Source organism: Chrysemys picta, chromosome 2, assembly GCF_011386835.1.
Source record: "Chrysemys picta bellii isolate R12L10 chromosome 2, ASM1138683v2, whole genome shotgun sequence".
Classification (NCBI taxonomy): Eukaryota; Metazoa; Chordata; order Testudines; family Emydidae; genus Chrysemys; species Chrysemys picta.
In genome coordinates this window covers 283,231,495-283,255,630 of record NC_088792.1, presented here as the reverse complement: position 1 = coordinate 283,255,630, position 24,136 = coordinate 283,231,495, and the positions used below count along the sequence as shown (strand labels likewise).

General features: G+C 44.5%; 1 protein-coding gene across 8 annotated transcripts in view; it reads left to right on the top strand.

Moving 5' to 3' along the window:
* Positions 1–24,136, top strand: part of TSNARE1 (t-SNARE domain containing 1) — a 702,049-nt gene that overhangs the window by 598,201 nt on the left and 79,712 nt on the right. For all 8 annotated transcript variants that reach the window (XM_065586314.1, XM_065586320.1, XM_065586319.1 and 5 more), the window contains one exon: positions 16,157–16,271. In XM_065586314.1, the coding sequence (XP_065442386.1) occupies positions 16,157–16,252 (96 nt within the window). In that variant the 3' untranslated portion in view covers positions 16,253–16,271. The remainder of the gene's footprint in view (positions 1–16,156; positions 16,272–24,136) is intronic.

Genomic DNA, 24,136 nt, shown 5'->3' with positions numbered 1-24,136 from the left:
TGGCAACAGCCCCTAATTGACGGGAGAAGCTATTGCAGGGAAAGTCCTGCTCAAACCCTGCAGCCCTGGGCTGGAACATGCTCAGTGCAAATGGAATTTGGCAGCTAAATTCTCCAGAGATTCCAGCAAGTCTCTACTGAGCATGTGTGAACTGAGGTTTTACAGAGGCTCATAACTCAGCCAAATGTCGATGAGTTTCACAGAAATAGCAAACGCGCATCTCTGATACAGAGAACATAAGAGCATAAAAACGTAAGAACTGCCATATTGGGTCAGACCAAAGGTCCATCGAGCCCAGTACCAGTGCTACCAGCTCTGCTTATAGTACACTCATAGGACATTAACAAATTGTAGTAGCTATGAGAAAACTAAGAGAGAATGGAAACTACTACAGGTGCAAAGTGGTAGATACAAAGACAAAGTTGCTGGAGAAAAGTATAAATTACTCCACGAGATACAGATTAATGTCTGGGATGGGAGGGGATTGAGGAAATAATGAATGGTGGGATGGCCTTTTCCTGCTAAAAATATATTATGGTCTTATAAACAGACTGCTTCCTTCTCATTTAAATACACCAAAAGGTGCATACTAATATTATTGGCCTTTTATAGCCTCTCTTCAGAAGCAGTGATATTTTATGTTACTTTTTAAAGAAGTTACACCATAAAGGTCACCAGATTTGGTCAGTGTGTTTTAATTTATACACACTTTAAAGGTTACATGCCTCAGTTCCCTTTCAGTAACACAGTCTGTTTATTTCGTTATAAGGTGTGATTGTGTACAACATAACTAAAAGAGCTTATGAAATACAATGGAATATAATAATAATAATGCCCTGGAAACCTGTTATCAGGAAATCATTTTCTCATAGTTCAGTTTTACTGTAACCAGAGATTTTAGTAGAGGTGAGTTCACAAAGGGCTTGATCCTGAAGTGTGCTGACTACCCATGACGTCCAGGGAAATCACTGGATTTAGAGATATGTAGTAATTTATACTTGTATATTTGTTTCCCTCCCACCTTTCTAGAGCACCTGCATAGAATATCTAGAGAATGATGATATGCTTAGGGCTAGATTGAGAAGTCCTAACTCATTTTGGTGAGCACCTATTAACATGAGTAGTACTGACATTTGCAGTGTTACTCATGTAGGTACCTGATCACCTATATTAAGATTGCCCGGTCTTGTCCTTAGATTCTTATACAGATTGCATATAAAATGGGCCATCTTATATTGTACTATTTTCACCTCCTGCAACAAAGGAAACAGCTACTTGAAAATCAATGAAGATGAGTTTTCATTGCCCAACAGGGGCACTTAAAAAATCCCCTCATGGCAACTGCAGACTGTGAATGAGTCTTTTTTTCAGTTCATGGTGGTTCTGATATTTTCAGGATAGGGCTGGGATCCAGAAGACAGTGTTCTCCATGATGGATAAATCCTCAGAGGTTTCTTTGTTTTTCAAGCGATTATTTGTACCATCCAGAAAGTCTTTTAGTATGACTGGAGTGTTTTCAAATTCCCCTCTCCCTTGGTCATCTTTACCCAGTCCTTTCTGGTTAGAAATTTATTTTGTGTAATGTGCATAAAATATTCCTGCTAGTGTAAAGCAGATGGGATCACTGTAACCTTATTTGCTGGGAAAGAAGGAAGAGAGATGGCTTCTTCTCTGCTTGACATCAAGGTTGCTCTAAGAATTGTTGTCCAGAAAGTGGGTCACCATTTCCTCTTGCACTGAGAGAGAGCACCATGTCATAAAGCTCTACTGGTAGGCAAGGTGTACCCTAGATGTTTACATCTTGTAGAAGAGCAGGAGTGTGAGGAAGAAGGATGAAGTCCTGGGGTAGAGTCATAGTGCTCTATGCATTACTCCTTTCCTTTGCCGCCCTTATCCCCATCCCTGGCATGCCCCCTATGCCAGGGGCTATATGTGGGAGCAGCACAGAGAGATAGTCATTGTGCAGATGAGCTTGGCTAATGATCACATGCCTTCATGAACAACATCCATTCACTGTAGAGCCTTCACCCATTCTCTTGTAGAACCCGTGATAGACAGAACGAGCGCTAAAGATGCCTTTGTCCAGCAGTAGGCTGAGAAAAAGCATAGACCCTGGAATCATACAGATTAAAGACAGAAAAGCCCTTCACATTTCTGTGCAAAACTCCCCACCATTTTGTGACTCCACATTTTCTTGACCCTCTAAATAGAGGAATAGCACCAGTTTTTCCTGGGCTCGCTATCCCTTTCCAGCAGCAGAATAAGGACAATGGATTTCAAAAAAGTGGACTTTCACAGACTCAGAGAACTGGTAGGTAAGATCCCATAGAAGAAAATATATGGGAAAAAAGGAGTTCAGGAGAGTTGGCAGTTTCTAAAATAATGAATAGTAAAGGCACACCAGCATACTAACCTGATTCAAAGGAGATATAGGAAGAATAGTAAGATGGTTCCATCAGGAGCTGTTTAATTACCTTAAAATTAAAAGGGAATCCTACAAAATGTGGAAACATGGACAAATTACTGAGGATGAGTACAAAAGAATAGCACAAAGATGTAAGGATAAAATCAGAAAGGCTAAGACACAAAATAATTAGACCTAGTTGGGACATAAAAGGCAATAAAAAGAGGTTCTATAAATACATTAAGAGAAAAAGAAAGAGGAAAGAAAATCTAGGCTCTCTGCTTAAAGGGGAAGGAGAGCTTATATCTGATGACATCAAGAAGGCTGAGGTATTTTAATGCCTATTTTGCTTCTGTCTTCACTAAAAAGGTAAATTGTGACCAGGTACTAAACACAATTCAGATTAACAACAAGGGGAAAGAAACATAAGCCAAAAGGGGAAATAATAGCTTAAAGAATATTCACATAAGTAAGGTTATGTCTACACTGCAAAGCTTTGTCCCCAAAAGTTATGCCATTTTCATTAAAGTGCTTTAAGTAAACCGCTGTTGCATGTCCACACTATGGTCCTTGTATCGGCAGAGTGCATCCAGGCTAGCAGCTCTTGCATTGACACGGAGAGCAGTGCACTGTGGGTAGCTATCCCATTGTTACTTCTGGGGGAATTCTGGGGGAGTTACCCGAGGTAAGCACCGCCCAGACGGAGCCCGCACCTCTTACCCCCTCCTGCTCCCCTGCCCCAGCCCTGAGCCCCCTCCATCACCCAAACTCCCTCCCAGAGCCCGGACCCCAAGCCCCCTCCCATACTCTGAACCCCTCATCCCCACCCTTCAGCCCACACCCCAAACCCCCTCCCGCACCCCAGCCCCTTGCCCCAGCCCGGTGAAAGTGAGTGAGGATGGAGGAGAGCGAGCGACGGAGGGAGGGGGAATGGAATGAGCAGGGGCGGGGCCTCAGGGAAGGAGCGGGGCAGGGGGCGGGGCAAAGGTGTTTGGGTTTGTGCGATTAGACAGTTGGCAAGCCTACCGCCGACATCAGCCCCCACTTCCCCCCTGGCTCTGCAACACACACACACACACACACACACACCCTGCCTACTTCCTTTGTGTTCCTAGTCCAGGAGAGAGCAGCGTTCCATGTTAATGATTTGCTCTTTGCTACCAGAGCTCAGCTGTCAGAAACTTCCCACAGCTTTGAAAGGGGAGGGACGCATGTCTACAGAGCAGCTGATTTCAAGACAATAAGCAGAGTGGTCATGGCAGGCGCTGTGGGATACTGAGGGAGGCCAGTTATGGCAATATAACGAAAGGCAGTGTCTACACTGACGCTTTGTCACTTTAAGTTTGCTGCAAAAAGCTTTATCCCTCTCATCCAGGTGGTTTTATTTTGTCGCTGAAACTGAAGAGTTTTGTCACCCAAAGTGGCATTGCAGTGTGTACATCTCCACTGTTTCGTCACCAAAAACTGCCTTAAGGATCTAGCTGAAGAAATCTTGAAACCATTAGTGATTATCTTTGAAAACTAGTGGAGGCTGGGTGAGGTCCCAGAGGACTGGAGAAGGGCAGACATAATACGTATCCTTAAAATGGGGGAACATAGATGACCTGAGGAACTATAGACCAGTCAGCGTAACTTTGATACCTGGGCAAATTCTGGAACAAATTATTAAACAATCACTTTGTAAGCACCTAGAGGACAACAGGATTGTAAGTAATGACAAAGCCATTTTGACGAAGAACAAATCATGCCAAACCAACCCAATTTTCTTCTTTGACGGGTTTACTTGTCTAGCATATACGGGCAGGGCTGGCTTTAGGAAGCGCGGGGCCCAATTCGAACGGCAAGAATGACTAAAAAAAACAAAACACCTCCTCACCCCCCCTCCAAGTATCATGGGCGGCAGGTTTGTAGAAATGTTGGTGGTGCCCAGAACGCTCAGAGCCCGTCCGTCCCCCCCCCCCCGATCTCTGCCCCCCACCTGCCTAAGGCTCTGTGAAGGAGTTTGGGGCGGGGGAGGAGGTCTAGGGTGCATGCCCTGGGTTGGGACAGGGGATTGGGGTGTAGGACGGTTGAGAGGTTGGGCTCTGGGATGGAGTCTGGGGTGAAGGCTCTGGGACGGAGTTTGGGTGCTGGGTGCAGGCTCCGGGCTAGGGCATGGGGTGGGGTGCAGGATGGGTGGAGGGGTGCAGCCTTTGGGAGGGAGTGTGGAGGGCTGGGTGCAGGCTCTGGGACAGAGTTTGGGTGCAGGAAGGGGTGTGTGGGGAGGGGTGCAGGCTCTGGGACAGAGTTTTGGTGCAGGAGCGGGTGCGTGGGGAGGGGGGGAGGGGTGCAAGTTCTGGGACAGAGTTTGGGTGCAGGAGGGGGTGCATGGGGAGGGGGGAGGGGTGCAGGTTCTGGGACAGAGTTTGGGTGCAGGAGGGGGGGTGGGGGTAGGGGGTGGGGGTACAGGCTGTGGGATGGAGTTTGGGTGCTGGGTGCAGGCTCCGGGCTGGGGCACGGGGTGGGGTGCAGGATGGGTGGAGGGGTGCAGGCTCTGGAAGGGAGTGCGGAGAGCTGGGTGCAGGCTCTGGGACAGAGTTTTGGGGCCGGAGAGGGGCTGGGGGGGGGGTCTGCCATCACATGTGGCTTCCTTCCTCTGCTGCCCCTCACCATAGCCTCAGTGGGGGTGGGGGATGGGGCTGCCCCTTGCCCAGTGTTTGCAGGAGTGGTGCCTGGGGGGGAATCACAGGGTCAAACACTCACCGAAGCCCCAGCAGCTGCTCAGGTGAGTGAGGTCCACTGCAGATGATCCTGTCTCCCACCGGACCGGAAGCCCCCTCGGCGTCTCCTCCAGGTGGGTGCCGGGGGAGGGGAGGGGAAGGCTGCAAAGCACATGTGTGCCTCCGTCCTCCCCGCTCCCTCTCCTGACGTGCAACAGCCTCTACCTCAGTCCTCTGCCAGCCAGGGTCAGCATCTCTCGTTGCCATAGCAGCAGCAGCAGCTGCTTCCGGGAGAGCACACAGCTTTCCTTCCAGCAGGGACGCTGCCCGATTGCCTCGCCCTTGTTACGGCACTGCGCAGGGCCCTCTTAGGCGCGGGGCACAATTCGGGGGAATCGGCCCAAAGCCGGCCCTGTATAGGGGGGAGGCTGTAGATATGCTATATCTTGATTTTAATAAGGCTTTTGACACAATCCCAAATGATATTCTCATAAGCAAACTAGGGAAATGTGGTCTAAATTAAATTAATATAATGTGGGTGCACAACTGGTTGAAAGACGGATACTCAAAGAGTAGTTATCAGTGGTTTGCTGTCCAACTGGGAGGATGTACCTAGTGGGATCTGTCCTGGGTCCTGTACAATTCAACATTTTCATAAATGGCTTGGATAATGGAGTGCAGAGCATACATATATAATTTGTGGATGACACCAGGCTGGGCCAGGTTGCAAGCAATTTGGAGGACGTGATTAGAATTTGAAATAACCTTGACAAATTGGAGAATTGGTCTGAAATTAAAAAAAAAAATGAAATTCAATAAAGACAAAGTACTACACTCGGGAAAGAAAAAATTAATTGCACAACTACAAAATGGGAAATAACTGTCTAGGTGGTAGTTCTGGGGGGTTATAATGGATCGCAAATTGAATATAAGTCAAAAATGAAGTTGCAAAATACGCTACTATCATTCTGTGTTCCATTAATAGGGGAGTCATGTGAAAGACATAGGAGGGCATTGTCCTGCTATACTAGGCACTGGTGAAGCCTCAGCTGGAGTACTGGGTTCCACTCTGAGCACCACACTTCAGGGAAGATGTGAACAAATTGGAGAGAGAATCCAGAGAAGAGCAACAAAAATGATGAAAGGTTTAGACAACCTGACCTAAGAGGAAAGGTTAAGAAAACTGGGCATCTTTAGTCTTGAGAAAAGAAGACTGAGAGGGGACCTGCTAACATTCTTCAAATAAATTAAGGGGTGTTATAAAGACAATGGTAATCAGTTGTCCTCCATTTTCTACTGAAGATAGGACAGACATAATGGGCTTAATCTGCAACTCTGGAGATTTAGTTTGGATATTAGGAAAAACTTTGTAATCATAAGGGTAGTTAAGCTGTGGAATAGGCTTCCAAGGGAAGTGGTAGCATCTCCGTCACTGGAAGTTTTTAAGAACAGGTTAGGGAAACCTGTCGGGGATGGTCTAGATTTACTTGATCTTGCCTCAGCTCAGACAGCTGGATTAGATGACTTCTCAAGGTCCCTTCCAGCCCTACATTTCTATGATTCATTCCAAGCAAGCTTTTGAAACTCTTAGCAACAAAGATGTTTTCTTTTGCCCTTGCAACTGTGTTTTCTTAATAATTTCCAGGGTGTAACTCACTCCTCTGGGCCCAGTGCCTCAGCAGCTTTGAATGGTTCTAATTGCTTAACTATCTATTGTGGCATAATTAAAAAGCCTTTTAACATTTCACTTCCCTCCCACAGATAAATAGTTTCCAGCCCGTAAGATGTGACCTACAGCTTCTTCTGTGGAACATTAAGGCAAAGGATTCTTTCAGGCTCACAGCAACAGCAACATCCACCTCTCCTGTCACTATAAAGCACTTTCTACTCATGTCCCTAAATAGCCTCACTGACTTCTTCCCTGATGTTTGGTATTCACTGTTTCAATTGTGTGTGTAAAGGGCACTGTCGGGCTTAAAATATGTCCTTACCTGTAACGTTACTAATAAATCCTGAGATTAAAGCAAAAATAACTACTATAATCAGTAATTTCTTACAGGTTTTTTTTTTTTTTTGCATTTTTTTCCTCTTCTAATATGATCAAAAGATTTTAGACAGTTTCATCCTGCGCATCTTGCATGATACTAGAAACAGCAATTAAAATAGGCTCAAAACACATTGGACCAGAACCACAGCTAGTGCACACAAGCGGATCAGTGCTTTTCTACACCAGCCGAAGATCTGGCCCATCTGCTCTCCAGACTAAGCTGGGTGGTGTAGGTAGTTCTGCCTATAATTAAGGTTGCCCAATATTTTCCATGATAAGGTCCTGTTTTTAGCTGCTTAAACTTTGCCAGACAATTCAGGCTGAAATTTTCCGTACTAGGCATCTGCCTAAAGAGAGTTGTTTGGCTTGGTTATTGGTTTTCTGTTTGCTGTTTGGTTTAGTTTGTTTAAATTTCAGCTAAAATGATTCATGCACCTTCAAGAACAAAATTAGGGGGAAATGTGGTGTTTTCCCATGTTACAAATGCATAGTACTGTTTTGTTGAGAAGCTGTAGTTCCTCTGTGCTTTGGAACAGTGACTTGAAATTTGGCAGTGGGATTGCATTAAAGTCAGGGATGTGCCTTTTCCCATTCCATTGAACAATTGACTGATTTCTAAACCTCCAAAAATTCTAGTTTGCACATGCTCATTGGAGACTTGTTAGATTTTTGGCAGCTAAATTCTCTGAAATTTCCATCCGCATTGAGCATGCTGTATCCCCTTACAGCTTCTACATGCAAACTGGACGGCACATGCCCCAGAGAGCAACTGAGTATGCTCCATCCTGGGGCTGTGGGAGTTGAGCAGCAGGATTTTTCCTGAAATTGGTTCTCCAGGCAGCCAGAGGGTGCAGTTGCACCAGGCACAGGCATTGAAAGTGGGAAGACTTGTCTGTCCTATGCTCTCAATGCTTCCTCTGCTGGCACTTAGGCAGGCTGGAGGAGAATGAGGAAGACGCCTGACTGGAATTAGGGTTGCCAACTGTCTATTCACACAAACCCAAACACCCTTGCCCCGCCCCCTGCCCTGCTCCTTCCCGAGGCCCCGCCCCTGCCCCACCCATTTCTGAGGCCCCACCCTGCTCACTCCATCCGCCCTCCCTCCGTCGCTCGCTCTCCCCCACCCTCACTCACTTTCACCAGGCTGGGGGAGGGGTTGGGTTGCAGGAGGGGGTGCCGGCTCTGGGCTGAGCCTGGGGCGGGGGTTGGGGTGCAGGAGGGGGTGCGGGATGCAGGCTGCGGGAGGGAGTTTGGGTGCTGGAGGGGGCTCAGGGCTGGGGCACAGGGTTGGGGTGCGGGAGGGGTTGTGGGCTCTGGCCAGGCAGCGCTTACCTTGGGCGGCTCCCGGTCGGTGGCACAGTGGGGCTAAGGCAGGCTCCCTGCCTGCCCTGGCCCCACGCCACTCCCAGAAGTGGCCAGCATGTCCCTGAGGCCCCTGGGGCAGGGCAGGGGTCTCCATGCGCTGCCCACACCCCAAGCTCCTACTCCACAGCTCCCATTGGCCGGGAACTGTGGCCAATAGTATCAGGGGGTAGCCATGTTAGTCTGTATCTACAAAAACAACAAGAAGTCTGGTGGCACCTTAAAGACTAACAGATTTATTTGGGCATAAGCTTTCGTGAGTAAAAACCTCACACGAAAGCTTATGCCCAAATAAATCTGTTAGTCTTTAAGGTGCCACCAGACTTCTTGTTGTTTTTGTGGCCAATAGGCGCTGCAAGGGTGGCGCCTGCCCTGGCCCCGCTGTGCCACCGACCAGGAGCCGCCTGAGGTATGCGGGGTCAGGGGGCTGTGCGCACTGCTCCTCTGCTCTGCACGTCACTCCCGGAAGCAGCCAGCATGTCCCTGCGCCCTTTTGGGGATGACAGGGGCTCCATGCGCTGCCCCTGCCTGCAGGCACTGCCCCCACAGCTCCCATTGGCTGCAGTTCCCGGCTAATATGAGCTGCGGAGTCAGTGCTGAGGGCGCAGGCAGCGAGTGGAGACCCCTGCCCCACACAGGGGCAGCAGAACGTACCAGCTGCTTCCGGGAGCAGCGCGGGGCCAGGGCAGGCAGGGAGCCTACATTAGCCCTGCTGCATCACCGGATATTTAGCGCCTAAAATCTCCCAGTTTGGCTTCAGTAGCCTCCGGGAGACAGAGCCAGATTCTGGGAGACTCCCGGCAAAATCAGGAGGGTTGGCATCCCTAGCTGGGATGTTGGGGTAGAGGTGGAGAGGGGGTTGCAGGAACCCTAGAGTGGGAAGGATTAAGGGATGCGGAGGAGGTAGGGCAGGAGGCAGAATTACCACTGGCCAATATTTGACCAGCCTGGCAATTTTTTTATGGATTTGCCCGATGCCAGAAAAATAATTTAATCTTCCGGGGTTTTTTTTACGTGTGTCTAAAGATTTACATTATTATCACAGTACATGGGGATATCTAATGCTAAAAATCAGAAGGGTAGCCGTGTTAGTCTGGATCTGACATGCATCTGACAAAGTGAGTATTCACCCACGGAAGCTTATGCTCCAATACGTCTGTTAGTCTATAAGGTGCCACAGGACTCTTTGTCGCTAAAGTTAAAAGTTTCTGTGTCCAGCTAAAGATGCTGCAGTGTTCCCACTTCCGCAGTTTAAGTGATGATAGATCAAAACTGTTGAAAATACAAGCAGCTGTCTGCCCACCAACACGCGAGCGGACCGCACAGGTGTGTGAGAGAGAGTTTGAGTCTCTATAAGTGGCTGTTGAAAGGGGGGTTGCGGAGTTACATTGTGGTTGGAGGTTGGGATTGCAGCAGGCTTGCCTGCAGGAGGGTGGTGGTGCTGGGTTGTTGGGGTTTTTTTGCATTTCAAAGGTGTAACCTTAGCTGGGATGCAGGGAGTGAAGCTGATTGGAGCAGTACTTTGAACATATAAAGGGTTATAAAAACGCTAAATTCACTGAAAAATCAGGCCCTCGGTGTCTCAAATTGGGCTCCTCAAATTAGTGGCCGCTTTTGAAAATGTTGACATCAATCTGTGGCTCAGTTCCTCATCTGTTAAGTGGAGATAGCTTCAACCTCTCACCTCACCAGGGTGTTGTGATGATTAATTAATTAATGTTTGTGACACACTCGATTACTATAGTGAGAAACGCTCATGAGGAAATTAATAATTTTGTGTTCAGTGCAGGGTTTGGATGGTGTGAGGTAAACCAGGCCACCTATTGAATGTGAAGGAAAAAAATATTGAATAAGTATCCACTTAGTGAATGGGGTGGGGGTTGTGTGGGGGGAAAAAATATGGATCATGTAATGCATACGCACAAGGGGATGAAGTATGGTAACATAGGCAACCTGAATTCTGGTATTTCCTAACTATTAAGTGATTTGCAAGCATAACTTTTTTCTGACGTAGGTTTTTTCTTTTTTGTAGATGTAATAAATAATGTGCTCACGAGCTAGCACAATACTACACTGTTTATATTGCAAATGTTGTAGGGATTAGAAATTGGGGCTATACCAGGAACCATGGGGTCTGGGTTCTGATAGACCCAGTGCAAGATCTTTTAGGATGGTCAAGGAAGAAGGAATGGAGCAAAGGATAATGGAGTAAATAGGGGATTCTCAAGCGGAGTTTTAAATAGGGTAAATAGGAGATTTTGCTCTGAAGAAGAGTAAAAGTCACATTCAGATTATGTGTCAAGAAAAAAGAGATGCGGGAAATTGTATATCCTTTGGGTTGGGATTGAACATTAGATTCTATGTGTGTAATCCTGGCCCCACTGATGTCATATGGGAGGTTAGGTCCATCAATAGCTATTAGCCTAGATGGGCAGGGCTGGTGTCCCTAGCCTTTGTTTGCCAGAGGCTGGGACTGGGTGACAGGAGATGGATCACTTAGGGATTGCCTGTTCTGTTCATTCCCTCTGGGGCATCTGGCACTGGCCACTGTCGGAAGACAAGATACTGGGCTAGATGGACCTTTGGTCTGACCCAGTCTGGCGTTCTTATGTTCTTTTGCCATTGACTTCATTGTGGACAAGATTTCATCACAGGTCTTCAATCATGAAGACTATGCCTCAGTCCCTTGGTGGGGCTGGACAGCCTGAATAAGACTGAATGTCATTTCCTTTGGCTACCTGCATTATGGGTTAAAGAGACACCTTGCAAAAGAAGGAATTGGCTTGAAAAAGTAATTGCGGCTTTCATTTCTGTGTTGCATTTACTGAGAGGTGAACTGCTGATGTTCCCAAGTAGCTGAGTGCTTTGTGGTGTAAGACCTCTGGAGAGCCTGCCATTCCTCCGTTACCAATCGAAGTCAATGGCATTGGCTGCTTTACAGCAGAATCAATAACAAAAATACAAAGGTTTTTCTTCACAAATGGGCTCTTTTGTGTCCTTTCCATTACAGCCTCCAGATAGTGAGAGAGGCAGTTAGGAAACTGGCATTCAGTAAGCTTCTAAGTTAGCCAGTGCCATGCTGATATTGTAAGGAGAAAAGGGAACTCCTTTGTTAGCCTAATGGAGAAGGTACAAGGTCCTCACTTAAATCATTGCTGATTGGCTTTAATAGCACTGACCTCAGCTGTTTCCATAGACAGTTTCTCACTCAAACCACTCCAGCCTCTGATGTCACATGCTGAACTGGTTCAGCTCTGATCCATTCTGAGAAATCCTCCATGGAAAGCACAGATGCTGCAGGAACTGGAGTTGGCGGGTTACCAAGTAATATTCTTCCCTGTGAATAGGTGTTGAACGAAAGACCATCGCATGCGATAGAGAGCAATGTGCTGAGAGAGGTGCCATCTTTGGGATGTAAAACTGGCGTGCTGATGTATCCTTGGTGACCAAAAATTTATGATGCTTTTTTAAAGAGCAGCAGATTTAGTTCTAGTGCCATAGCCATATTCTAGTTTGAGTACTTATATTCTGCTTGCCAAAAGACCTCTCGTGAGTTCATTTGGATATGATATTCTTCACTTCCTTTCCTGAAGTATTGTGAAATGTTCCTGTTCCTATTGAACCCAGAGGTGGTTGCATTTGGGGGCATGTGAAGGGATTCCAGTATACGGCATTACAATTGTGAAATTCCTGTGGATGCTTCTGGATAAAAAGTGGTATATGAATGCAACATATGCATATAGTATATTATTTATCCCTACTCAGGTATTCTATGGCATGCTAAGTTTTTTGAATGGAGACTGAAATACAGATGAAAAGTGCAAATTGTCTTTGCAATGGAATGAACGTTTGCCTTAATGAAAAATGAAAGAACGAGATGAGGAATTAAGAGGAAAAGGCTGTAACACCTAAAACAGATTATAGAAGCATGTAGGAGTGACATGCTAAATCCATAAAGTGGTGATATAAAGAGAACAGGAGCCATTATTGTAATTTGTCAACCAGGATAGAACTTATAAAATGTTAAGTTAAATATTAGGATAAATTTTAAGGGCTTGCTCATCCATTGCCTTACACCTTTGTGTAGCCATCTCATATGGTCGTGTTTTTCACTCAGATTGCACCAGTGAAAATTGGTAAATTCGGCTCTGCAAACTCCACAAACAGTTGAACAGTGAAACAGCCAATCTGAAATTGTCATTGAAGCTGATATTTAAGGCCTTTGAAGCTCACTGTTAGTGCAGTTTAAGAATAATGAAGTCAATCCTGCTCTAAGCTAAATGGCCCACTTGCATTCCCTACTGATGCAAAAGAGGCTTTGATTTTTAGAACCGGACAAGAATTAGTCATTTCAAGATAGTCTTTGTGATTTTAAGCAGAGGCAATGCTCCCTTTTTGACTTGAAATTACTTAAGGCTAAAGGTAAACAAAAGGATGCAGCAGGCCTTTTATCTCACCTGTGCCGCTCTTCAGAATGTATTTGATTAAGTCCCCCCTTGGAAGTGAAGCTTCAGTCATTGAAAAGGGGAAATGTACTTTAATAGGTGGAAAAATTAGTTAAAATTATAGCGAATGATGACGGGAAGGACCAGGGCCCACTGGCATTCTCCTCATTACGATCACGGCAAATTGACTGACACACATATGCCGACATGATCATAATGCTCCCCACTCAGAACCAGGGAGGAAAATGAAAATCCATCTACATTCCTTGCCAGTGTGCCTGAGGGAGAATTCCTTATCGAAACATGCATAAGAAATGATGTATAGTTAAATCGCCTAAACCCTTAGTAGTGTGTGAGTAATTGTAAACTGGATGAAGGAAAGGAGACCAAGGTTAATTACTTCTACCATGGTTTAGGAGCTATAGAGAGGTTATAGAGACCTCAGCATTTTTATTAAAGATCTCTAATAACTGATATTAGAAAAACCTCATAGAAACAAGTATCAGAGGGGTAGCCGTGTTAGTCTGGATCTGTAAAAAGCAACAGAGAGTCCTGTGGCACCTTTAAGACTAACAGATGTATTGGAGCATAAGCTTTCATGGGTGAATACCCTCTTTGTCAGACACATGTGACCGTCATGCATCTGACGAAGTGGGTATTCACCCACGAAAGCTTATGCTCCAATACATCTATTAGTCTTAAAGGTGCAACAGGACTCTCTGTTGCTTCTCATAGAAACAAAACATCAACATTCAAATTTCTCAATGGCTTTGAAATGCAAAATAAAGTCCTTTTGTAACCCATGGCCCCATCTAATCCAGTGTTCACAAACTATGTGCCATGGGTCTGATAGTCCATAAAGTGAGGTAATTGGAGAAATAGGCAGTGAGGAATTTGGGCATTGGGAGGGGAGATGGGTCCATGAGAGGACCCCTGTCACTTCTAAATAATTGGAGAACCACTGATCTAGTTTTAAATGATAGCAAATGCAATGTAATTCAGGTATGTATGGTGCAATGATACCATGAGCAAAGAACTTAGGGGAATTTGTGCTGACTAGGAAGGTGTTTACAGCACTGACCAGGAAAGAAAGTGGATGACAGTACACAAATTAGCTAGCTCCTTTATCCCAAAGTGCAGCAGTAGCTGAAAGAAAGGACTGTAGATATATATAGTTGCTTGATTATGCCTAGTTGTTATTATCTGGGCTGGTGAGCACAGGGCTGGAGGAAAGTCCTCACTCTCTCTGGCTGGCTCTCAGAGTGAGCGGCGTTATACTATGTAAGCTATGTCGGGGAACTCATTTAATGTGGTTTTATATAGTGCATCCAAGAAAGAGCTTTGATTAAATTGAACCTATGATTCCAATGGCTTTATGGGAGTTCCATTATTCTATCCAGTTAAACAGGGAATGAGGAATTACCTCATGAGACAAAGGTTATAAGTAGATTTTAATATGGAGATATATCTATCTCATAGAACTGGAAGGGACCTTGAAAGGTCATTGAGTCCAGTCCCCTGCCTTCACAGCAGGACCAACTACTGTCCCTGACATATTTCCCCCCCCCCAGATCCCTAAATGGCCCCAAGGATTAAACTCACAACCCCGGGTTTAGCAGGCTAATGCACAAACCACTGAGCTATCCCTCCCCCAAAGATAAAGGTGGTATTACAGCTGTGGAAGATACTGGGTAAATCTAAAAACATAAGAATGGCCACTCTGGGTTAGACCAATGGTCCATCTAGCCCAGTGGCCTGTTTTCTGACACTGTTCAGTACCAGATGCTTCAGAGGGAATGAATAGAAGAGAGCAATTTATCTAGCGATCCATCCCCTGTCATTGAGTCCCAGTTTCAAGCAGTCAGAGGTTTAGGGACACCCAGAGCATGGGGTTGCATCCCTGACCATTTTGTCTAATGGCCATTGATAGATTATCCTCCATGAACATATCTACTTCTTTTCTGAACCTAGTTATACTTTTGGCCTTCACAACATCCCCTGGCAATGAGTTCCACGGGTTGACTGTGCATTGTGTGAAGAAGTACTTCCTTCTGGTTTTTTTAAACCTGCTGCCTATTAATTTCATTGGGTGACCTTAGTTCTTTTGTTAGGTGAAGGGGTAAATAACATTTCTTTGTTGACTTTTTCACACCATTCATGATTCTACAGAGCTCTAACATATCCTCCCTTAGTCGTCTCTTTTGTAAGATGAACAGTGCCAATCTTTTTAATCTCTCCTCGTAAGGAAGCTGTTTCATACCCCTAATCATTTTGTTGACCTTCTCTGTACTTTTTCCAATTCTAATATATCTTTTTTTGAGATGTGATGACCAGAACTACATGCAGTATTCAAGGTGTGGGCATTCTAGGAATGTATATAGTGACTTTATGGTATTTTTTGGCTTATTATCTATCCCTTTCCTAATGGTTCCTAACATTCTGTTACGGTTTTTTTTTGACTGCTGCTACACATTGAGCGGATGTTTTCAGAGAACTATCCACAATGACTCCGAGATCTCCTTTTTGAGTGGTGACAGCTAATTTAGACCCCATCATTTTGTATGTATAGTTGGGATTATGTTTTGTAATGTACATTACTTTGCATTGATCAACACTGAATTGCATCTGCAATTTTCTTGCCCGGTTACCTCATTTACTTTTGCTTTAGACAGAAGTGGACGTCAAGGTTACAACTTCCAGGAGCAAATATCTGGCTCTTGACCTTAATCTGAATGGAAATCAGAATGCTTGGATGCTGAAAGCATCTTTGCCGGCCTAAGAAGTGACCTGTATTTTTGCATGGCTGGGATTATTACAGTTTTGTGCTGAGACAGCCTCTTATCCTGGCAGTAGGAAGGTAGTCTTGACCCCTTTCGCCAACCACCCAGCACTGCCCAAATCCCTCATTGAAAGTGATGGCAATAAGTGAGTGTCAGCAGGTAATGGCCTGAGTGGGAAGAGCAGTGGGTGAGGAATATGGCTGCGAGTTTCAAGGGAGCATTTTCCCTGAGAAGGGTGCACAGAAGGGTGGATCTGCACTGAGGAAAAGGCATGTCTTCTGTAACCTAGCATCCTGCGTGTGACTCAGCCGGTCCTGGACGTGGAGATCAACATGCAGCGAGATTTCTTCACAGACTTTCTCTGCATCGTTCAATGAACACATATATGTATTTATTTCTGTTTCCTTTTTCTCTCTTAGCAACGAGCCAGGAAGATGAAGTGTTGCCTTCTCTCTGTCGGAATGGCCGTTCTGCTGGTTGTTGTCGTAATTATTGCAGTCTCCGTCAAACACTGATCCCGCTGAGATTCTACAGGTGGGAGTTTGTATCTGACTCTTTATCATATCATATGGATGAAGGATGGGATAAGTGGATGGCTCAGGGATGTGGTGATGACTAGAGTGGTGTATCTCTAATTTGTTGGTTCATATCCAGCCCTTAGAAGTTAGACGTGACAATTGTTACCCTCTAAAGGATGCTGGGGGGGCTAGATGAAATGTGTGAGTGGTCAGAGTCCAATTGTCGGTAGACATGGGGAAACTTGCATTGCTATTTTCTATTCTGCACCCATGCTTTGAAGAAATTGAGGCACTCAGACTCCAGTGCAGTCTTCCTGGCATCTTTCCCTAACTTTCTATGCATGCCGAAGCCTGTTCGGTGTCTAGGCCAAGCTGAGATCGGCCCTTGGTGGGCTTGCAGAAATCTCCTCCTCACTTGTGCAGCCCACGTGAGGAATGCCACAGCCATGCCTCCTGCCTCCTTCCGTGTCGGGGGAACAATCTGCACCACGGATAGACCCTGCACAGTGTGTACACCTTAAGAGACACATCACTTCCTGAGGCATCCACCCTCCCTCCCCCACTCTTCCTGGTTCAGCTGGCTCCGCATTACCCTCCAAACAGGGCTCTGTCTAAATTGCACAATTTATCTCTGGCTTTTTTTTATTTTTTATTTCTCTCTCACACATATAAACAAACAGAACAGGCCAGCTTTTGATCAGGTATGCCAGCGTAAATCTGGCAGAACTCCAGTGACCTGAATGGCGTTAGTCTGGATTTGCACTTGTATGTCTGAGAACAAAATCCAATCCCATGGGCTACTTTATGTGAGTATGTAGTGATGTTAGGGGTGTACAAAATCAAACATCCTCAACTCCTGGAAATCACAAATCTTATCAACCCGTGGCTAAACCTGGAAGCATTTAAGGCCTACGGGGGCATGTCTACACTGCAAAGAAAAACCTGCGGCTGGCCCGTGCCGGTGGGGTTTGGGCCGCATTGCTGTTACATTGCTGTGTAGACATCCGGGTTTGGCCTGGAGCCCAGTCTCTAGGACCCTGCGAGGTGGGAGGGGCCCAAAGCTCTCAGCTGGCATGGGCCAGTCGCGGGTTTTTCTTTGCTGTGGAGACGTACCCTGAGTAACACTTTATTTTGAATCTGTTAGAGTGGTGCAGTCACAGAGCCAGAATAACCTAATGATAATGAAAAGCCCAGCAGGAAAATGAGAGTTAATCTTCTTTCAGAATTTCATGTGTTTGGGGAGGGGATCCTAATGACTCAGTACAGGCCTTGGAAAAACTGAATACTCAATTTTCCCGTCATCCTTCAGTGGTCGAACAACTAACGACCTAGTGCATAAAACACCAGTTCCTCAACAGCGGCGCCAATAAAAACATAAAAACTGGACTGGATTGTATTGGATTCAGCCTGGACATGTCCTCTTGACAGAACAAGTAGTAATGGTCTCAAGTTGCAGTGAGGGAGGTTTAGGTTGGATATTAGGAAAAACTTTTTCACTAGGAGGGTGGTGAAGCACTGGAATGGGTTACCTAGGGAGGTGGTGAAATCTCCTTCCTTAGAGGTTTTTAAGGCCTGGCTTGATAAAGCCCTGGCTGGGATGATTTAGTTGGGGATTGGTCCTGCTTTGAGCAGGGGGTGGGACTGGATGACCTCCTGATGTCCCTTCCAACCCTGATATTCTATGATTCTGTGATTCTCTTATTTCATCTCACGTGAGACACGCACCAACATGGTGACGTAATGACATCTGACCTTTATATACCACTTGTCATGCGAAAGGATCCCAAAATGCTGTACAAACTACTCATTTATATACAGGTATCACTTTACCCACCTCTAGGGAGAAATGCATCAGCTGTCTTTTTCCATGCCCAGCAGCTCTGCACAACAATTCAAGGCAAAAACTGAAGTATCTAATTGAGAGACAGAAAATAAATACTCTAATTTGAAGGAGGCGAGGACACTGAACCTAACATCCCTAGACTTATAGAATGTGCTGTGAGATCTATAATGAGGACAACTAGTTAGGACTCCATTTTTACATTTCATCAAGGAGAGGCTACAGCATCGGGCTCCTGAGTTTTTGCTGGACCGTGGCTTTATTGCTGGTCAGTGGGAAAGTAACTGCCTGCTAAATCACTTTTGATTTTTCTCCCATCCTGGTACCGATCAGGCCAAATATCTCTAGCTTTCAAGTTCACATCCCAGGATGAAATACCTTAATGTCACTACACTGAGAGTCCCCAGACCCAGCTGATCATATTTTGGACCTAGCTAATGATTAATTTGTAATAGATTTTTTTTTAATTAATGATTTCAGCAATCCTGATACCCCAAAAATAAATAAAGGTCCTTATTACAAGGAAAAAGCAGGTTGTTCTTTCACAAATCAGATGTGAAGCAAGTACAGCAAATCCATTCCTTCCATAGGATTCATCATTTGTTACTTGAAAAATAAACAAGAGAGTGGCTCTTCTTGTGAATTTCCTAAGTAACAGTGGTGCCATCGGTCCTTCAGCTCAGTGCGCTCAGAGGGACCAGCTGTTCTTATGAAATCTCCAAGCCCTATCCTAAGTATGTCACTTCATCCCCTGAGGCATTCTTGACTGAGGATGGAGAGAAAAGCATCCATTGCATCCAGTGAGGTTATGGAGAAACTCCTGGAGATGTCTGTATGTTTTTTTGTTTCCACCTCGGGGATTATGAAGTAACAGGGCATTTTGGAGTCAAATTGCTCATCATGTAACCATGTTGCAGCTGCTCTCTTAGCCAGTCTGGTATAAGTCACTGAACATCTTAAAGGGATAGTATCCTGCTGACAGTCCTAGAATTCCTGATCCTGGAAGCATATCTCCATTGGGTCTCTCGTCCTTACTTATACACAAAGTGTTTCCACCTTTGGACTCAGACCCAGAGTCTAGGATACTTCATGGGCAAGCGGGTGCAGAAAACCAAAAGAACACAGAGAAAAGCTACTAAAATGATTTGAGGGCTTGGAACAAATGCCTTACAGTAAGGGCTAAAAAGCTCAGTCTGTGTAGTTTATCACAAAGAAGATCAAGAGATGATTTGATTATGGCATATCCCTTCATGGGGAGAAAACACTGGGCACTGAAAAGGCTCTTTAACAGAGAAAGGCATAACGAGAACTGATGGCTGGAGCTGAAGCCAGGCAAATTTCAATTAGAAATAAGGCACACAGTTTTAACAATGACAGTGATTAATCATTGGAACAAACTACCGAGGGACATGGTGGATTCTCCATCTCTGGATGTCATCAAACACAAGTTGTTGGGTCAGTGCATGGGTAACTGGGTGAAATTCTATGAACTGTGATAGACATTAAGCCAGACTAGGTCCCTTTAGCCTTAATCTATAAATTTAAGAGGATTTGGATAGAGGTAATTGTATAAAAGAGCCCTTCACTTCTCAGTTGCTCATTCATATTCAACTTAAGTCAGTCAAGACTTCAGTGTTGTTGCCATCTGATGGCAGCTTGGTGGCCTATGTGAAATCAGTCCTCCAAGGGCCCTACATCCGTATCTCTTATCATGGCAACGGTTACCCTCATTAGCAGTCTCAGTCGACTCTCTATTTCTTGGTCTAGTCTGTTCCTCCCTGTGCTTGGGAGCTTTGCTACATAGTTCAGATTCAGATCTCAACTTTCCCAAAGTTTAAGGGGTGGTAAGATCTAAAGATTCAGGCGCTTCTATACTTTTAACTAATTGAGACACCGCCTTAAGGGAACCGTTCAATGAAATACCTAGTGCAGTTTCTAATTCCTTTCCCTCCAGTCTGGCCCAATTCTACATAGAAGGAGAGAATCAGGCCCATAGGGGTTAACCATTCCCTGAACATATGGTGCACTCTCTTACTCACTCTCTCTCAGCTTAAAATGAAATAACCATCAGATCAAGCTGGAGAAATTGCTTTGACTTGGTTTTCTTTTTTTCCTTTGCAGTCACAGTAAGCCATGTCCGGTCCATTTAATTGGTGCATTCTGTGACAAAGTGCTTTACCTCGCCACTCCAAGAGGACATACACTCTAGCAGCTTGTTTGATATGTGTTTTGTTTTGTTTTTTCCTCATGCTTTCAGGTCTTGGCTATTTTCTTTAGTGCCTTGTTGTACTCTGTTATGCCCCTCTGTGCTCTACACCTGGTCTCCTGACTGCAGTGGGAATAATAAAATCCACAGTTTTAGTTCACAGCCACTGGGTATGATCTGAGGACCATAGGAATGCCTCTATCAAGGGCTTCATGCTGTATAGCCTAAGCCACTCCTCATCTCAGAGCCTGATTACTAAGCGTTGGACCCAACACACCAGGAGAGATTTCTAGACTACTCGATTTTGCTAAATCAGCCTCAGAGAGCCCCACTTGGTGTCATTAATACTGAACTTTTCCGGTACAATGGAGGACTTTCAGAGACAATATACAGTACCCTGTGGAGCTGAGGGAAAGGGATTTCAGGGCAGGAGACATCAGTAAAACGCCAGTGAATGTAATTGGAGACTCTTTCTATGGGGATTATCTATACTGTTGAGGACACAGATGACAAAACTGACAGCTGGCATTGGTGTTCTGTTAGCTCCCAGAACATGGTGCTTACAATGCCCTCTCTTCACCAGACTGGCCACCCTCGTGACAGAAATTCTGTGGCACGTTCCGTGTGTTTCTTGCACTGTGCCATCACGTTGCGGCCGCAACAGCAATTCCTGCCCAAGAGGCAGTGTGGGATGTAGCAATACATCGACCTAATGAACATTGAAATAAGGGCAAAACACGGATAGCTTTGTTCCATGGAATTGCTTTTTGCTTTTTAAATTGATACCATGGGGGCAGCTTTACTTATTGGCTCTGCTTTTACCAGTGCACTGTACATTTCTTAGTGGTCGTGAGAGAGGCCCAATTTGCAGTCCTGTATCAGTCTCAAGAGTCACAGAGGACGTTGTCATATTTGCTAGCTGCCAGTCACAGGACTGAATTAATCCACCCTGTTCTCTGAGCCACCTGTGTCATTTCTTCAGGAAGTTACAAAGGAGCCAACAGTCAATAACTTTGCAAAAGCTCTTTTGTTCTGGAAGTGATTCTCCTTTTTTTCATCAGGGTATATTCAATATTTATAGTCTCTTGACCTATAATTAATGTTTCAGATCCTGAAGTCCTTACTCAGTTTTTACTCTGGCAAGATTATTGGGCCAGATTCTTACACTGGTTTATATGAGATCAGAATCTGGCTGTCAGTTTCAGAAGGAGTATTGATGGAGTTTTCTGAAGACTTCATCTGATCTTGCTGCTTGTTGCCTATGCTCCTCTGTTTGTGACTTCACAAGTATTTCCATGGCCCCAATTGCAATGTCACAAACAGAAGCATCTGACTACAGCTGGGCAAAGGTTTTTCACTTTTTTTTTCTGAAATATGCTTTTACAGGGAAACAAAAAATTGAAATAGTCAGAACATTTCATTTTGACTTTTTGATTCAAAACAGCGTTTCAATTTTAAATCAGGCCAGTTTTTTTTAAAAAGGGTGGAAAAATATCCTAAACAGCCAAAATCAAAATTAAAAAAAATTTTTTTTGAATCAACTGAAATGTTTTGGTCAACTCAGTATGAATCAAAAGTTTAAAAAAATTGTTTTGGTTCAATTCAAAATATTTAGGTCCATTTGAAACTATTTTTTTTTTTTCAAGTTTTCTGATTCAACCAAAAAACTTGAAAAAATGTGGTTTTGGTTCAAATCAAACTGGATTTTATTTTGATTTTTTCAGTTTGGCCCCCAAAGCAAAAAATCTGTTATTTGCTGATCTCTACCTATGACTTCAAGGGCAGGACACCTTGAGCAAATTAAATCTTAAGAAACAAGATCCTACTTCATGCAAAATTCCTTTTAAAGTAATGTACAAGGGAGGAAAAATACAAAGACCCCATCATATGTAGGCAGACTTATTCCTAAATAAATTTTGCCATAATTCACAAGTCATTTCTCCCTCTTAAAGGGCTTAATCTTCAAACTGCTGAATGCTTGAACTGAACATCAGAGGGGTAGCCGTGTTAGTCTGTATCCACAAAAACAATGAGGAGTCCGGTGGCACCTTAAAGACTAACAGATTTATTTGGTCATAAGCGTTCATGGGTAAAAAACCCACTTCAGACAGATCTAACTGAAGTGGGTTTTTTACCCATGAAAGCTTATGACCAAATAAATCTGTTAGTCTTTAAGGTGCCACCAGACTCCTCATTGTTGCTTGAACTGAAATCAGTTGTAGGCATTCGTCACCTTTCATAGTCCAATCCGAATCTTGCGTGGCATCTCTTTTACAATCTGTAGCATAATTCAACATTTCCCCAGGGGCTTCTAGTGCCTGTTTAATCTGAGAATCTCAAAGTGACTTGTGAACATTAATTTAAACTTTGCAACACCCCTAAACATTTGCCGTGACAGCCCATCTCTAAGCATCCAGTGAAATACCCTGATTTTCAGAGGTGCTAAGAATTCAGTTTACATTGATATCAGTAGGACTTACAGGTCCTTGGCCTTTAGGATCATGAGGTTTCTGTATCCCTTACATATATTTTTGTTATGATACTTCCAGATGTTCTTGATATCCATATAAATATGATTCCTTTTTTAATCTTTCTACATTCATGGCCTCAGTGACTTCTTGAAACAATGAGTTCCACAGTTTATTCAGACATTGTGTGAGAAAGTATTTCCTTTTATCAGTTTTGAATTTGCCACCTTTGAATTTAATGAAATGTCACTTTGTTCTTGTATTATTGAAGTAATGTCCCCCTCCCCCCTCCGTTGTGCTTAAATTATCTCTCTACCTGCTTTTTCTGTCTTGGGTTGTCCAAGAACCACGGAGATCCTTGGGTGCTGGTGGTGAAGTGGGATGGAAGCAGACGCAGCAGACAGGGTCTAGTCATTGTGATTCACTGATTCTTCTACTCATTGGTTTAAGTGGGTTTGGGAATTTGGTGGAGCCCCTGATTTTTTGATATCACAGTGATAACATCCCCTTGCCTGGAGAAAGGGAGAGTTCTGATTGCCTCCTGAGAGGGGAAGGACATGGGCATACTCTTGTGTCCACATTCAGTCTCAGTGTCTAAAACAGAGGATGCTGGCTCTGTGTGTGTGTGTGGAGAGAAGGTGGAGAAGGCAGCAGGTAGGCAGGGTTGTATTATTCTACCTGAATCCTTTCCTGCATGAATATTGTCTCCCAAAACAATGAACTTTGTGAATGTCATACTCCTGCCAGGCTCAATCAGCTCCCTGGGGAAATCTTTGAGGTCTTGAGGCTTTTGTGTGTGGAACACAGAGGAAAGGAGGAAGAGGATGCTGACTTAAAAGATCAAAGGGGAAATATTAGCAAAATCTTTGTTTTCCCTTGTTATATTATTAAAGATATTCTTCTGAATAACCTCGAAATACAATTTTAAAAGTGTGGCCTTTAATACTAGACCTTTGGGGATGTATTTCCCATTGCTACAGCAAGGCGAGTGGGGTTATTACATAATTGTGTCTACAAACTCAGCTGCAGAGACTATATAAGTATCTGGTTATTTTCCCTCTGTGGACAAGGTTGCTAGTGCATTAACAGAAGCCCTGAAGAGGCTGGAATGCCCAGCTGCTCTGTCTAGCGATCCACATACGTATGAAATAAATGTCTGTTAGGATAGGGGAAAATAACCTGTTGGGCTTTTTCTGGACCAGAATCTAATTAAAGGATGTAGCAGGATTTCTCTGGAAACAATTGGTTACAGGAGAATTATTTTGTCAGTGCTGATAGAGAAACAAGTAAAGAACATCTTAGAAACACCACTCCAGGGTTTGTAGTGAGTCGTGAACAATTACGTGTTTTGAGGGTGGGGACCATGT